Source organism: Thunnus albacares, chromosome 11, assembly GCF_914725855.1.
Source record: "Thunnus albacares chromosome 11, fThuAlb1.1, whole genome shotgun sequence".
NCBI lineage: Eukaryota > Metazoa > Chordata > Actinopteri > Scombriformes > Scombridae > Thunnus > Thunnus albacares.
In genome coordinates, this window is record NC_058116.1 from 6,583,906 (window position 1) to 6,600,601 (window position 16,696).

The 16,696-nt window shown below is 38.6% G+C and overlaps 1 protein-coding gene across 1 annotated transcript in view; it reads left to right on the forward strand.

The window, feature by feature from the left end:
• kalrna (kalirin RhoGEF kinase a) overlaps positions 1–16,696 on the forward strand; it is a 153,237-nt gene that overhangs the window by 34,970 nt on the left and 101,571 nt on the right. The window contains exons 2-4 of the mRNA XM_044365187.1: positions 7,056–7,130; positions 11,311–11,425; positions 15,557–15,749. Coding sequence (XP_044221122.1) covers positions 7,056–7,130; positions 11,311–11,425; positions 15,557–15,749 — 383 coding nt within the window. The remainder of the gene's footprint in view (positions 1–7,055; positions 7,131–11,310; positions 11,426–15,556; positions 15,750–16,696) is intronic.

A 16,696-nucleotide genomic window follows, 5' to 3' on the forward strand; every position in this document is an offset into this window, starting at 1 on the left:
TGTTCATCTCGCAAAGGTAATTATTTACTCATTAAATCAAAACAATGCTTGCAACTGCTGCCTTTTTTGAAGATGAACTACAAGATAACTAGTGTGTGCACACTGTTGACTGTCCAGGTGCTGCACTGCCTTTGCAGTTGAGTTCCGCCTTCTTCGTTCCACCAACATCACATGCTGGTATTTTCAACAAACGTGGCGCCTTTGAGTTAGATAGGAAGGGATAACCCTGTGTTGCTAGTAGAAGGCAAACCAGGTACAGTTCTATAGTTATATAGACAATGACTACGTTTACATGCGTTAAACATTCCAGTTTTTGCCCTTATTCTGAAAAAGACAATATTCCTTCTAAGCTGTTTACATGGCTAATGAAAATGAATATTCCATTAATATCCCTGTTTACATGCAGAGAGTTTTCAGGGTTTCTCTCTGCTCCAGTGGGAATGGGAATAACAAGATCTCTGCAGGCAGTGAAGTAAACCGGCGAGATGAAAAACATTAGTGAGCTGCTGCCTGATATTTATAAATGATACTGATATGACTGATATTATAAATATAGTATAATATAGTTACAAGCGTATCCAGTACCAAGGCTGTCCCATGATGTTTACTAGTCAGTCCATGGCTGCATGTCAGGATAATAACCAATCCCCTCCTTACCCGTCGTGAAGAAGCCACGCTCTGTTTTATCGGCTCACCCTGAACAGCTCTTCACTCTCCTCCCATTCCTCTCCTCTGTCTGCCTTCCTGCTCTAGCATATGTCATTTTACCTGCGCAGGGGTGCGTTACACAACCAGCCCATCATGCATCTCTATCCCAGCCCAACGCACGGAGCTGACAGTAAACAGACAAGAGGTCGTGTGTAGCAAACTGCGGTAAATCTCCAATTGAGACGCATATTCCGAACGCACTGTGTACATGTCCAAAGAATGGTTCTAAAACCAGAATAATATCAGTATATGCTACATGTCTTAATAGGAAAATGCTATATTTGGAATTAGGCCTAATTTGGAATATGCTGTTTACATGACTCGTATTAGTGTGCACGTAAACATAGTCATTGTGACATCCAGCCTTTTATCAGACCGAGCAGTTATTGGCAGGCATCTGTTATCTGCTCTCCAAATGCCCTTAAGCCTTTTATCCAGGAAGTTCATTTATTATAGATGTTTTGTGACTGTTGTTTCCTCTGCGGTTTTGGATGTCGAATCTTCTTCTGTGTCCAGTTTTCTTGTCACTTCACTAGTAATTTATTGTTACAATACAATTTGCTATAACTCTTTTTATAGTGCAGCTTTTTTTTGTGACCACTTTAATAAAATACCTTTCGTTTGTTTGTTTGTTTGTTTGTTTGTTTTTTACAGCTTTGAAACATAGTAGTCATGAGCACATCCACAAAACCTCAGTGGGACAGGTGCTGGATACAAAAAAACAATCAAAGTAGATAATGAGTACCTGCATACTGAATCAGAGCTCTGATTCAATATGCAGGTACTCCTTGTATCTATTTTACAATTTTACAATTAATTTAAGGAAAATTTTCAAAGACAACTCCTGTCTTGAACTCTTATTGAAAGTGTGTTTAGCTCACAAGTTCTGCAGTTACAAGCAAAGAAGAAATACAGTATATCATTGTCTTATGCCATGCCTCAAAATCATGTTTAAAGATCCCATCCAGATATGTATTAAGACATATAAACATACTCTGCTTGGAACAATAATGTATGTCTGATATGGTTTTTCCACAAAAAAGTATAAGTACCACTTGTACTTACAATGGAACCTACTTCTCCCTCATTAAAAATTCCATAATCTATGAATATGTAAATATATTTCATTGAAGTTTTAACAGCTGGACACAAGATGTCTCTTACTTCACCGTGAAGTCCGTTCTCAGTGTATGTACACCGGAGGCTTCAAGTTTCCACATCACACTTGTATAAGTTGCATACTGCACCAGGATTGGCTTCCAAACTAGTTATGATGTCACAAATCATGCTCTCAGGCCCCTTAAAATCAGGTTTTCACCGAGCACGGAGAAACTTTCCACTTTCAGCAGATGAATATGAAAACAGTCTTCTAGTGTCAAACTCTGCACATACATCATTCTGCACAGTAAATCACATCCGACATCCAACTGAAGGAACGAGAAGAAAAACATATTTTTGAGTGGAGGAGGACTTTAAATAAAAAAAAAAAGTTACAATTCTGACAATTTAATTATCATTTAAAGGATTTATCAAATACGGATCCCAAAGATGTATTGTTTGAAACTTCTTAAGTGTAATGATTGTTGCTTTCACCTGTTTCATGTCATTACAAATTGAATATTGAGATTTCTAACTGTTAGTCAGACAAAAGCAAACATTGGCCGGCTGATTTTAAAAACATTACCGGTACTCCTGGCTGTAATGCTACGCCTGGAACGTCTACTTCAGCTACCAGACTCATCCAATCTGATAACTGCTGGTGGAATTAATTTTCACTCTTAGATGATAGAGGGTTCACTGAACACACAAAAACACACACACACACACACACACACATACACACATTGAAGTTTTCCTCCATCAGTGTACCAATTGCTAGCAGATGTTCATGTTGGTTTCTGGATGATGTCAGCCTCAGTGTTAGGGCACACACACACACACACACACACACACATATAGAAGGTGCACTGCCTTGGCCCAAAGCAGCATGACAGCAAAGAAGAAGACTGTCAAACCATTCAGGTTTTTCTCTGTCTGAAGGTTTTACTTTTTTGGCTATCAGATTAGTCTACATGCTCTGTGTGTGAGTGTGCGTGTGTGTCTAGTCAATTCAATGGCCCCGAGTTATTTAGTGTAGTGTGTTCAACAGCCATATGCTGCTGTAATCACCGCTGTATCGCTACTGTACGCACACACACACACACACACGCGCGGAAGATGCGTGTATGCGGTGAACAGCTCGGATGGAGAAAACACATGTCGGATCAAAGGTGCGCGTGTGTGTGTGTGAGAGAGAGAGCAAAGGGAAAGAGAAGACAAGATAAGAAAAAAACGGTTATTTTAATACTTGAGACCTTAACTGGATTTAGTTTGAAAGCTTTAAAATGTTATGGTGATGAAGTGCGTTGAGAGAGAGAGAGAGAGGACGGAAGAGAGAGGTAGAGAAACAGCAGCAGAGAGATGAAAGGATAGTCAACATGTTCTTTCTTTTTTGTCAGATTTCCCTGTGGGAGTCCTCAGAGGGGATGTGTGTATTTTATGTGGCTCTTTATCTTGATGTAACAACCTGTTTTCGTACGATCACAAGAATAAGAAATTAAACAAATCATGTTGTGGCATCAGGATATGATTTTTCAAAGTTTAATCATGGTGGAGCAGGCTCTGACACTTCCTCTACTGAAAAAATTTCCCTCCTGTAAACACTTTTTTTTTTTTTTACAATACCCTGACCTGACAGCAGAGTAGCATTATTATAGCCTGATTCCAGACTTCTGTTTGTCTCAGATTACACCAATTTAAAACATTTTTGGTGTTTTGCTCATTGGCGACTGTTCCCTTATTTGGGAAAACAACTGAGTGGGGGTGTCATCTTCCTGTGACAGAGTCTGAAAAATGGTAGCAGAAAAATCACCACAAAAATGGCAAAAATGAATTGCCTCCAAAAACCGCTAACATCAGTATAATGTCTGCATGGCTGCATAATGAAGCCAAATAAAATTACAATCTAGTCTGATTATCAGATTAGACTAGACGGGGATTAATTACAGATACAAATCTTACCAACACAACATGTATTTTACCAACGTTTCAAACTTACTTGCAAACAGAAAACACTTATTACTTTAAAATACTTATATTATGAAGCATATTCAGAAGATGATGAGTCAATGTCAAGGCTGCCACTGTGACAAGGCTGTCTGAGTCAATAAATAACTGCTGGCTGAGAGAGATAAGTAAGGCACAGAGGATTTATGTGGCTCTATATGTTCAGGCTAAATAAATGCAGTGATGTCACTGTTATTACTTCTATTGTAAAACTTACAAGACACTAATGACTGGAAATGACAGGTCAGGACAGTCAGCAGGCCTGAGCTGGTAGTTTGCAGTATTTTAGGATGTAAATTTCTCACCTCCTGACTGAGTCTCTGAGCAGTCAGAAGCATCAGGATTCTTCCAACAGACATGTTTGAAGGTGATTCTGTGAAAGTCACTGAATTAAATGTGTCACGTAAAGTCTTTCCACGGATGAGTAGAACTGTAAAAAAAAATCTTCAAATTTGTTCTGGCAGTCAGTGTTATCACTCCCTCGCTCTCTCTTTCTCTCTCTCTCTCCATCTTCCATCATTATCTCTCTCTCTCTCTTTCTGCAATCTCTCTTTTTTTTCTTGCAGTTGATGGATTGTTGACAGCGTGTGTCAAGGCTGTGGAGGAGAGTGGAGTGTGTGAGTTATATGTATGTGGAGAGAGAAACCTGTTTGTATAGTTACACTAGGGGGGACTTTTCTCCCATCAGGGGATAAGACTGGTGTCATTAAATTAACCATTAAATTCTGTGGGTAAGACTTGGGTTTTGGTTAAGGCTACAGGTGAGAATCCCTAATGGATGTAAGAGAATGCGGTGAGTGAAATAAACAAGTGAATCTGTGCTTGTGTGTGTGTGTGTGTGTGTGTATGTGTGTGTGTGCGCAAACAAGTTTTATGGCTGTGCAGGTGTGCCTGACTCCGAGTGTTGGCAGTTGAAACATTTGCATAATCCTCTCTATCTACTGTATCTATAATCCTCTTTTCCTGGTGAGAAACAACAATGACAAAGAAAAAAATGAAACAATTGGGATCATATTCTTATTATTATACTGTAAGTATTTCAATCAACACATGTATTTTCATACTGGTTCCAGTGCCGACACATTCCTTTCTCTCTGAGTAAACAGACAAGTCAAATTAGAAATTAGGTGGGCAAAATATTAGAAACATCTCTCAGTGTTGAACCATACGATTCAAGAGCACCACAAACTACCACCATAAAGTTGAATCAACACATTTTTTAAATGTTTCAGCTAAAACTGAAACCATTATAAACCTCATGAAAGTAAGATTTATTGCAGGACTGTTGGAACAAAGTGCTTTAGTTTTAGATCTAAAAAAAGAAGCAACTGAGCGGGTCTTCACAGTTCTGTACAAGAACAGCACCTCTTAACGGTGAGAGAGAGACAGAACACCGCAGAACTGCAGATGAACATGACTTGAAAATCACTGCCCGAAAGAACGCTGACGTGTGTGTGCGTTTGCGCGTGTGTGTGTATCCGCAGACAAGACCGTCAGTTTCCTGTGTGTGTTGAAATGACAAAAGCAGTTTCCTCTGAACGCTAATGGACAAATGATTCTCACTCACTTACCCACACGCAACCACAGACACGCATGCACAGTAGGTATACGTCTACATGCGAGCAAACACTGGATTCTTCCAGGCATCCAGTTGTTTTAATTTATCTTTTTAGAATATAATTATACTAGCAGTCTCGTGAAGATGCATGAATTGTGTAAGTAAAATATACATTATTGCTGCTTGGAAATGGACTTTAAACAAAGACTGATGCATTGTTTCAGTCTGCAAGATAAGGTAATGAATATCAAACAAATCTCAAGAGTCTGATATTTAATTACAATGCCATATGGAAGTAAAAGGAAACCAATGGCAGCCTGGAATGGTAAATTAAATGTTAATTTAAGACTATAGCGCATGCTCCATCAGGTTCAAATCATTACTGTTCCCAGTGCAGCCTCATTGTGTTGCAGGCAAGTCACACATCAGTTCAAAACAGTTTACCTGTGATCAGATCACCCAGATCACACGGTCAAATATTGACTAAACTAAAAGTGAGAATGCAGCTTCACCCTTTGTGACCTTTGTCCTGTTTCATGAAGGTGAACCAGGTTTAAGTGACCCATGTTGACGTCAGTGCTTTAAAACTTGACTTTTCAAACGGAGCCATAGATCCAGTCAGAGCTGGTGTCTCTCTCTCTGTCCTGAGATAGATTTTGCCGACTTAGCGTTCTCACTGTGGAATGTTCTTGGAATGTGTGTTTGTGTGTGTGTGTGTGTAATCATACACACACACACACAAACACGCACACACACACACACACAGCAGGCGATGGACATTTGGGCTTGTTTTCTACTGAGACAGAGAGAGAGAGAGAGGTTAGAGTGTAGAGAGAGCATTAATAAAAATGAGAGACAGAGAGGGATTTTATAAGATGACAGACGGATGACCAGATGAACTGTGTGTGTGTGTGTGTGTGTGTGTGAGAGAGAGAGAGAGAGAGAGAGAGAGAGAGAGAGGGACCAGGGTACTGAACAAATATGAAGATTGTAAAATAAAGAGGGATGAAGATTAGAACTGAAATGATTATTTGATTAATTGTTTTGTTGCCAACTATTAAATTAATCACCAACTATTTTGATAACTGATTAATCGTTATGAGTCATTTTTTGGAAAAAAGTCAAAATTCTCCAGCTTCTTAAATGTGAATATTTTCTGGTTTCTTTAGTCCTTCATGACAGTAAACTGAATACCTTTGAGTTGTGGACAAAACAAGACATTCAAGGACGTCATCTTGGGTTCTGGGAAACAGTGATCTACATTATTCATCATTTACTTATGGACCAAACAACTAATCGATTAATCGAGAAAATAGACAGATTAATCAATAATGAAAGTAATTGTTAGTCGCAGCCCTAATGAAGATGAACTACATACTGTTTACTCACAGGTCTGTAAAATGACACGAACGATAATTAAGCTACTTAGGCTGTACGGCTATAAAACACCTCACAAAAGGTGTAAAATTCTTTCAAAGCCTGTTTCAGTGTTGTATGAAAGACACAAGAACATTGTAATACTTCATTATTTTCAGGTCTTGTAAAAGCCAGATTCCTGTCAGTGTGCGTGCCTCTGTGTTCTTTCACGCAGGAATGTTGATCTGATAATGGGATTAATACTAAAAGCTTAAAGCTCTACTGACAGACTGTTTCTCTCTCTCTCTCTCTCTGTGTCTTGCTGCAGGGTCTTTGAGGACTGAAGGCATCAAGGCGTCTGATGTTCTTCCTGTGTTAAAGGAGAAAGTTGCCTTCGTGTCAGGTGAGTGTCAGACTGTGTTGTAGCTCAATCACTTTTGAGAATTTGAGATCACATCTGAGTCACTGAGGTCATGTGTAAGTCATCGGGTTCACATTGAGGACAGATTTTTAGAAAGACTGACAAAAGAAAACTTATCAGGCTAACTGATCCAAACTATCAAATTACATCATGGAGCAGAAGATATCCTGGAAAATGGGGCTCCACGGTTTAGATGTATAAACATTGTGTATGCATACGCCATTATACACACATAAAATGGTGTTTATAGGAAGAAAACTGCAGGTCTCACACGTCCCTCAGATCAGGCGTACTCACAGTTCTCTACAAGGAGCAGAATGTGGTTTGATTGGGTAGAATAGATAGATAGATAGATAGAAAAATACAGCAAGATGAGAGAGATTTAGGTTGTTAGCTTATAAAATGCCAATTAAAGATTTATTCGTACATTTAAAATTGTATCATTGTGATTAACAGTGGAGCATTTTTATTTCCCTCCTCTCATGTTCTTTTCATTGTGAAGGGCTTCCTGACATCTGTTCTGATAATGAGCGTGATGCATTTTGATCACCTTTCTTGTGTTTGATAATAATAATTGATATATCACCGCTGATGATGGCTTACATGAACGTCTGATGAATATCATATGGGCTCCATAAGTAGCCACAGCTGTGTGTGATGATCTGGCATTGATTAAGGATACAACACAGACAGCTTGTTGAAAAAGTACTTCTTCTTTGCTGCTTTTTTTTTTTTTTTTTTTTTTTTGATACATCCAAAGTTTGGCGGAGCAGACAGGTGGTGATATGAAAACGGCTGATTAAGGGTGCCCATATGTGAAAAACTGAGTGGAAATACTGACAAAAAGAATACTTATGCATATTTCTGTCTTTGAGTGTCTTTATTTGAACCCAAACAGAGTTAAATGTAGGGCTGAAACTAATTATTACTTTAATTATAGATTGATCTGTTGATTCTTTGTCTGATTAATTGATGGGGTGTTTGGTCTATGAAATGTCAATCACTGTTACTCAAATCCTAAGATACAACCTAAAATGTCATGTTTTGCCCCGAGTAGTGGTCCACACCCCAAAGATATTCAGTTACCATCATGAAGGACTAAAGAAACCAGAAAACATTCACATTAAAGAAGCTGGAACCAGATAATTTGGCGTTCTTTCTTAAAGTATTACTCAAACGATTATCAAAATAGTTGCAGATTATTTTTCTGTCAGCAGCTCTGGTTAAATGCATCTGGCCCCAGATCTCTATACCTGTCAGTGTTTTCCCTGCGGGGGACCCCTTTGACAAAAACCTCAAGCCTGCACATGACAACCATCTTCATCCAAGGCGGTAGGTTGAACAGCTGGCCCTCCAGCGTGGTGACAACAGCTTGGAGCAAAACATGCTCGAAACTGTGGAGACGACTGTTGAGTAAGAGTTTCCCCACACTGATCCCCCTCACCATGCTCAAGAGAAATAGGTTCTGAGATCTGAGGACATGAAGTGTGAGACCAACATAGAGTCACCATGGAGGATTACTTTTCTTTGTGTGCCAGCAAGCTAAAACAGACAAACAGGGCTGCAGAATAGATCATTGGTATGGACCAGTCACCCTCCAGGACTTAAACACCTCCTAAGTCAGGAAACGGACAGGGAAAATCATCAGAGACGCTTAACACCCTGAACATGACTTATGTGAACTTCTCCCATCTGGCAGGCACAACAGATCACCGTGTGCCAAAACAAGCAGAGAGAGCAGACACATGAACAGTCTCACTCCACAGGCCATCACACTCACCAACACTCGTGATATTCTGAACAAACAAAAGAGTTAGCAGGCGGACGCTAACATCACATGACCTCTTAAATTGACCAACAGGGCTTCCAATCTTCCAAAATATTGAAAAATTAAAATTTTCCCCAGCTGCGACAGCTGCTGTGAGCTAACAAGAATCCAGGCACAGGTCACAACCTCCCAAGATTAAACCCTTACTCATGAAAGTATCGTATGCTTCAATGTTTTTTGTAGTCTCATTTTATTTCTAACTAGAGTTCTGTGGTAGAGACCTTCATTACTCAAAAATATGGGACCTGATCCAATGTGGACTCAAACCTGACATGCAGAAAGTCATTTTGAAAGAGACACGTGAGCTGGTCAGAAATAGACTCCATGATAATTAGACCCGAACCAATCGACCTGAACAGCTGACTACATTTATGATTATGACTCACCATGTGATCAGAGCTGATAGCAGGTCAGCATGGATCAACTCTGGGTATTACACATATTTATATACAGCCCTCCACTAACTGAACCTGATGACACTGAATCAAATTTGGACATGGCTCAGCTCTGGTCGCGGGTCTGGTCTCTGCTGGTGTTAGCAGGAACAAAGTAAACCCAGGAAGTTGACTCTCTGGTATTAAAGATGTACTTCAAGGATTTTACAGTGAACATTTTGTAAAAATTGAGCCAAATGGAGCTTAAACAATTCGTTGATAATTCAGTTAGTTAATCAACAACAACAAGCAACTACTTTTATAATAGATTAATCATTGTCACAAGTCATTTTTATTATCCCCCCCCAAAAAAAACCCAAAAACAAAACATTGCAGCTTCTTAATTGTGAAGGTTTGCTGCTTTTCTTTAGGTTTTATGTCAGTAAATTATTCATTTTAAGGTTTTAACAAGCAATGTAAAGACATTAACTTGGGCTTCAGGAAATTGCAACAGACAGTTTTACTATTTTGTGAAAATTTATAGACCAAACAATTATGTGATTAATTATGAAAATAATCATTAGTTGCAGCCTCAGTGAGGCACAGAAAACATCCTTTGCAATCCACTGGCTGAGTTTCAGATAGATTGAACAACATAAGAATGCTAAATGTACATTGTATACCAAGAAAGTTGGCCAAATATTGGCAAGTGTAAATACCCTGGTATATTGCAATGCAGGCTAACACTACCATACTAGAATGGAATATATATTTTATACATTAAGGACTATCAATTGATTTTAATGTATTTTTTCAAGATTTTACACTGTTTTAGAACAACAGGAGTACTCTTTCTTTCTTCAGGTACTGTAGTAATTACGTACAAGTGCAAAAGTAATTCTGAAAGAGAGAGAGAGGCAGAGAGACCTAGAGAAACAAAGGGAGAGAGAGAGAGAGTGAGAGAGGACGAGAGACCCAGTGCCAACAACAATCTGTCATCCAGATTCCTCCTTAGATTATAGCAGCATACTCCCTCCCAAATCACACACACACACATAAACACACACACACACACACACAGACCGATTTTCCACGTCTGAGTAGCAGTTTCATAAACAGTGCGGTTTGTGTTTCTTACATTAATCTAACCAAAACATCTCTACACACATAATTTATCACAGAGAGAGGGAGAGAGCGTTTGTATTTCACATAGGTTTCAGAGGCTTTGGAAAGTGTGTCCACAGTCTGATGTAGCTGTGATGGGAGTTATGTTACAGATGCACAGATACTGTAGCTGTTAGTGTAAAATAATGTGCAGATTAACTGTGATATGGTCTAGCTGGTGATAATGGAGTGATAGTGGTTGTAGTGTAGAGTACCGTCTGCTGTGTGAAGATAGTTTCAAAGCTTTAATGGTTCACTTTTTGGATTTTGTGTTCTGTATTTTGTTTGTGCATGATATTTTCATATTTTCTCGTTTTTGTTTAGGTAAATGCTAAACATTATCAATAATTATTAAAAATTGAAATTACAGTCTTTATATAGAACTTGTAACTGCTGTATGAGTACAACTATTACTGCTATCACTACTACTACTACTGTTACCACTACCACTACTATTATAACTACTACTATTACTATTACTGCACTACAGTACTAATATTACAACTACTGGTACTACTGCTGCTGTTACTACTATACTAGTATTGCTATGTTCATTGTGATAATAGAGCATGTCTCTCAATGACTCTTTCACGGTTCCTTTGTACCAGTGGGGTTCTGTGTTGTTGAGCCATATACTAGAAAAGGCACAGACAATATTAGCAGGATCAATTTATTGTTGGTTTATGTCTTTTCATGGGATTTGTTAATAATACAGAACGATGAAATAAAGCCAGTCTTATGAACGTTACGTGTTTGGCAGCATTAAACATTATGCTAATTGTGTGTGCATGCACAGGTGGGCGAGATAAGAGAGGAGGACCAATCCTGACATTTCCTGCCAGAAGCAACCATGACCGAATAAAACAGGAGGACCTGAGGAGGCTGGTAACCTACCTGTCTACTGTTCCCAGGTACACACACACACACACACACACACACACACACTGTAGCATTAGTATTGTTTCCTTTAGATACACTGTTAGAGTAGATTATTTTCACATTTAGTTATTTATTGAAATTATTAACCGTGTAAATTTTTAATCAGACTTCTTATTCTGAGCTGTACTTCAGGACAATAACGTTTAGTGAACCAGACTCAGTTGTGACAAATAGAAAGAGGATGGGAGGAAAAGTGGATGTTGGAGTGTATGCAGAGCGATTCAATGCTGTCCACACTGTGGAATCAAACACTCCTTTCTTCCTCATCACAGCAGCAGATGGAGAGCAGCGTCTGATTTGCATCAGCATGAAAGCGGCAGTGTTTGCAGCAGACAGCCGCAAGTCTGTCACACTCAGCTTCAAGCCTGTTTAGTCCTATGGCCCTACATCACAGTCTGAGGATGTTACATGGAATCAGTTGGCACAGAGAGAACTAATCAATCACAGACCAAGACAAATTAGCTATTTAGTTCCTGCGACTTTCCGAAAATGTCAGAAATTGTCCACGTCACTTTTTAAATAATTTCAGAGTCTTGTTATAAACATCCTTTAAGTGACTTAATGAATAGTGGCATGAAAGCAGATGATTCCTCACTGATGTTTGTTGTGAGGGGAGATCTGCCTCAGCTCATCTGTGGCTGATTAATTTTGTGGCATCCCAGCCAACAGAAATACGTGCAGCAGTGCAACCACAAAAAGAAGAGAAAAAAAAAACTACTATTACTGCTCAAATATTATGCCGATGACTTGCAGCATGTAAACAGATTGTGTTTAAGGTAACTAGGATCAGCTTGTATCTTGAAGGCTGATATGATAGCTGGAATGTGATGATATTAACACCACATCCTGTTTATTGGTGGGTTTTCATGGAGACTGGCACATCAAAACAACTAAAAAAAAGACTAAAGCTACAGAATGCCCTCAGTTCAAGGATCATACAAGTGCATACTATGTTTAGTATTTTTAATCCATTGACAACACATCACCTACTGTATACCTAACATTACTCTTGATCATTTTCCAATGTATATCATCCATTTTTAAATGAATTTCTTACCTTCTTGTCGGCCACTGGTTTTAGTTTAAGTCGCCTGTAGACTTGGCTTATACACAGTTTTGTTTACATTCAGTGTTGCTCAACGAAATGTAGTTGATTTCATATGGTTTACCCCATTGCATATACTCATAGAACTGGAGTTGCATCCAGTTTCTATTTATGTGCATCCTTGGGGCCTAACAAACATGCTGAATGCATTTCCATCCTGCATATTCACCAAAATATTTACACATTTCTTTTAATTTTTTGAAAAACAGGAATGCGCCACGCATTGCCACTGTGCTCACAGGCGTGTCATTGTGTGCATGTGTGATACAAACAAAATGGGAAACCACTCCTAAAAAGACTGCTCCATGGCCCTAGTAATCAAAAACTCCACAGGGTACCTTTGATGTCAAGCAATAAAAATGAACTTGCAGAGACCTGGAACAGGTTCAGGTTAGAGAATAGAAATAATTATAGGTGAACTTTTAATGGCTCATAGACCCTCTCCAATAAAAAAATGTTTTTTTCTACTTGTTCCTTCAGTTGGGTGTTTGAACTTCTTTGTACAGAATGATTTATGTGCAGAGTTGACACTAGAAGACTGTCTCTGTTGCTGTCTCTATTTCTTGCTGGCGTGTGCTGTCAGCTGATAGTGCTCTCTTTCTCTTTTTTGGCTGCAGAAAAAACAGTTTTGGTCGCTGGATCCTCATTCATTTGACGCTCCAAAAGTCTGAGTAGGGGCTATTTGACGCACCTCATAACGCTTTTGGTGCACTTTCAGCCTTTAAAACAGCACAGTGTACTTAAAAACTACTTAAAAACCAGTCTGTTCATACAGACTGATGTACATGTTAACACATATACCTGGCTGATGAGAACACAATCCTACTGAACCAAACTAGCCCAAAATCTGTATTAATATTCGATCCCTAGCTTCCAGCCCCGCTCTGCTTCCTCCTGCTAATCAAGCTGCTGTTTCCATGGTGACTTGCGGAATTTGTGCTTCCCTGAGGGATATTATAATGGATGTGCGGTCGTTGAATCTGTATTAATAGAGGCTACGTGTGAGTGTGTTTGGAGGTGAAGTAATTTGAGTATATTTTTACTCTCCAATCAGCAGCAGCTGAATTTAAGGCCCATTAGACTCCAGCATACACAGCTGACTCTGAACTGGTTTCTCAGCTGCTACTGGTCGTCAGGAAATATCTGTTTACAAGTGTTGTCCTGTCACATGCTCAGTGTTTTGTTCTCAGCTTTTACTTTTCCTCCTCTCCTTTCCCTCAGGGCTTGAAACCTTCTTTAATTTTACTCTGCAATTTTTGACTTCATGTTCTAAATGTATTTTACATATGTGAGTGTGGTCCAAAACAGTCTTGAAAACATGAGCTTAAATGTGCATCACCCCAATACTCCCAGTAATCTAATATGCCACATATGAGGAAAAATGAATACAGAATTTGATGGTTAGGTGGATTAGATGGTGTTGTAAATAATATGGGAGATTTGTGTTCAAGGGGCGTATTTCAGTCTCGTAGACTGTCAGTAAAGATAATTCATAGATTACCTCTGAAATGTGTGTCTTCAAACATCACTTTGCTGCATAAATTCTATTTTGGAAGTAAAACCTTCCTCTCTGGGTTTGGGAGAGCTGCTCAGCGATGGAGTGGTGATGGCACTTTGACCGGCGTTACAATATATTTCAGCTGTTATGGCTAAAACGTTCTCTTGTAAAATGCCTAAGCAGTTTTATGTTTCAGTCAGCATGGTGATACGTCCCCTCTGTTGTAGATTCTTCTATAATTATGTAGCTATGTTAGTCCTCAACACGAGGGAAATGGGACTTTTACTGCTTCTTTACAAGATAGAACAATCTCATTGAGGCTATTTTGGAGTGTGCAGTGGTTTCTCTTCCTTCTCTTGTTTGCTTTGTTATTACCTGCATGTTATCAGCACACTGCTGTGCATTTACCTTTGTTTATGACTTCACTTCTATACTTAGAGACCAGCTCAGTGGGGCCAGAGATATGTGGAGATTAGTGATATATTTTGGCTGTTCAGCTTGCCAAAGTGTGATATATCTCAGAGACTACTTTGAAATGATGGATTAAAAAAAAAAGAAATATATCTCTTTGCTGCACTCCTCCATTCAGAATAACTGATTGGCTGAGGAAACTCATAGCTCATTAGTATTTTAAGCCAAAGTTTATGTAGCCTATCAGTTGAAATGCAGTGACAGAATGTAAGTACATTTACTCAAGCACTGCACTGCACTGCACTGCAGTTTTGAAGTATTTGCACTTTACTTGGGTACTTTCATCTGATGCTGCTTTATACATCCTTCACCACATTTTAGATTGAAATATGATATTGATACCACATAGTTAATTTGCAGACTAAAATGTTACATAAAATATATGAACTCCCAATAAAATGTGATGCATTGTTATGAATTCAACTACCCAACAATATATAAAGCTGCTCATTGTATTAGTGATAATAAACTGTAATATAACTCTGAAAGGAGACATTATTTTAATACTTCTGTACAATGACACTGTTGTATTTCTACTTTTATCCAAGTAAACTTCTTCTACTGTTGAAATATGACTGACTGCAAGCTCATCATCTACTTTCTTTACAATCAGTGGGCTAGAGCTGAACAATTAGTCAGTTGATTAGTTGCCAACTATTACATTAAATGCCAACTATTTTAAATGCTTATTAATTGTTTTGAATAATTTATAAGAGGAAAATGAAGAGATCACTTTAGGCTTTGGGAAACAGTGATCAATATTTTTAACCATCTTCTGACATTTTATGGATCAAACAACTAATCGTAATCATAAATAGTAGATTAATCGATAATGAAAATAATGGTTAGTTGCAAACTAACCATCTAACTCTACAGTAGACTTTAAACCACTGCGTAGGCTTGTACCATGAAGGTTTCTACAGTAATTAGTTTGATGTATCAGAAATCACTATTTGGGATTTTAAGGCTATTAACCACATATTGTCGCTTTCTCTATCTCTGTTGTGTCTTCTGTCTGTCTGTCTGCAGTGAGGATGTATGTAAGCGTGGCTTCACCGTTATCATTGACATGCGTGGCTCTAAGTGGGAACTGATCAAGCCTCTGCTAAAGACACTACAAGAGTTTTTTCCAGCTGAGATCTGTGTGGCGCTGATCATCAAACCGGACAACTTCTGGCAGAAACAGAAGACGAACTTCGGCAGCGCAAAGTTCTCCTTTGAGGTCAGTGGGCTTTTTTCATGTTTCAGTCAAAGTCTCTGTACAGGTTATGAATATTTTAACGCTATTTCTAGAATCCATAAAGTCTCTATTAACCATCTGAATGGAAATATATTCTGTCTGCTGCTCAGACCTGTTTCCAAAGTTGTGACTGTTTCCTAATACAAACAAAGATGGTAGCTGGAAATGATGCCTTTCCCCGATTTGAACGACCCAAACCCAAATTTAAGTGTTATTATCAATTAGCTATATTTTAATGTTACTCTCCATTTTTTTTTATTTACACTTTAATGTGTTTATATTTTTCTTTTCTTGTAACTTTACAAAACAGGTAAGGAGATGGTTATGTAATTTCCAGCTATCTGGATTATCGTTAGATCCATTTAGTGCCCAAAAAGACAATGTCAGAGTCGAAATTTCACTTTCTCTTTGCTCATTTTCCATGCAACAGAAGGGGGAAAATGTTTCTAATTTCTCATGCTGAACTCAGTCACACCTTTAATATGCAAATATGCTACATGATACAGTAATGAGGACTAATTATGAACTATTTTCTCTAATCTAATGTTTTTCCAGTGCCAACTAAAGATCTAATGGCATGTTTTTCTAGAAGCATTTACACCAGAGTAAGTTAGTTAGTTACTGTTAGTTTTACTGTTAAAGGACCAGTGTGTAGGATTTACTGGTATCTAACGGTGAGGTTGCAGATTGCAACCGACTGAATACCCCTCCCCTCAACTCCTCCCTTCCAAGTGTGTAGGAGAACCTACGGTGGCCACAAAAAGGTCCTCTCTAGAGCCAGTGTTTGGTTTGTCCGTTCCGTTCCACTACTGTAGAAACATGGTGGTGCAACATGGCGGGCTCTGTCGAAGAGGACCTGCCTCTATGTAAATATAAAGGTCTCATTCTAAGGTAACGAAAACACAACAATTCTTATTTTCAGGTGATTA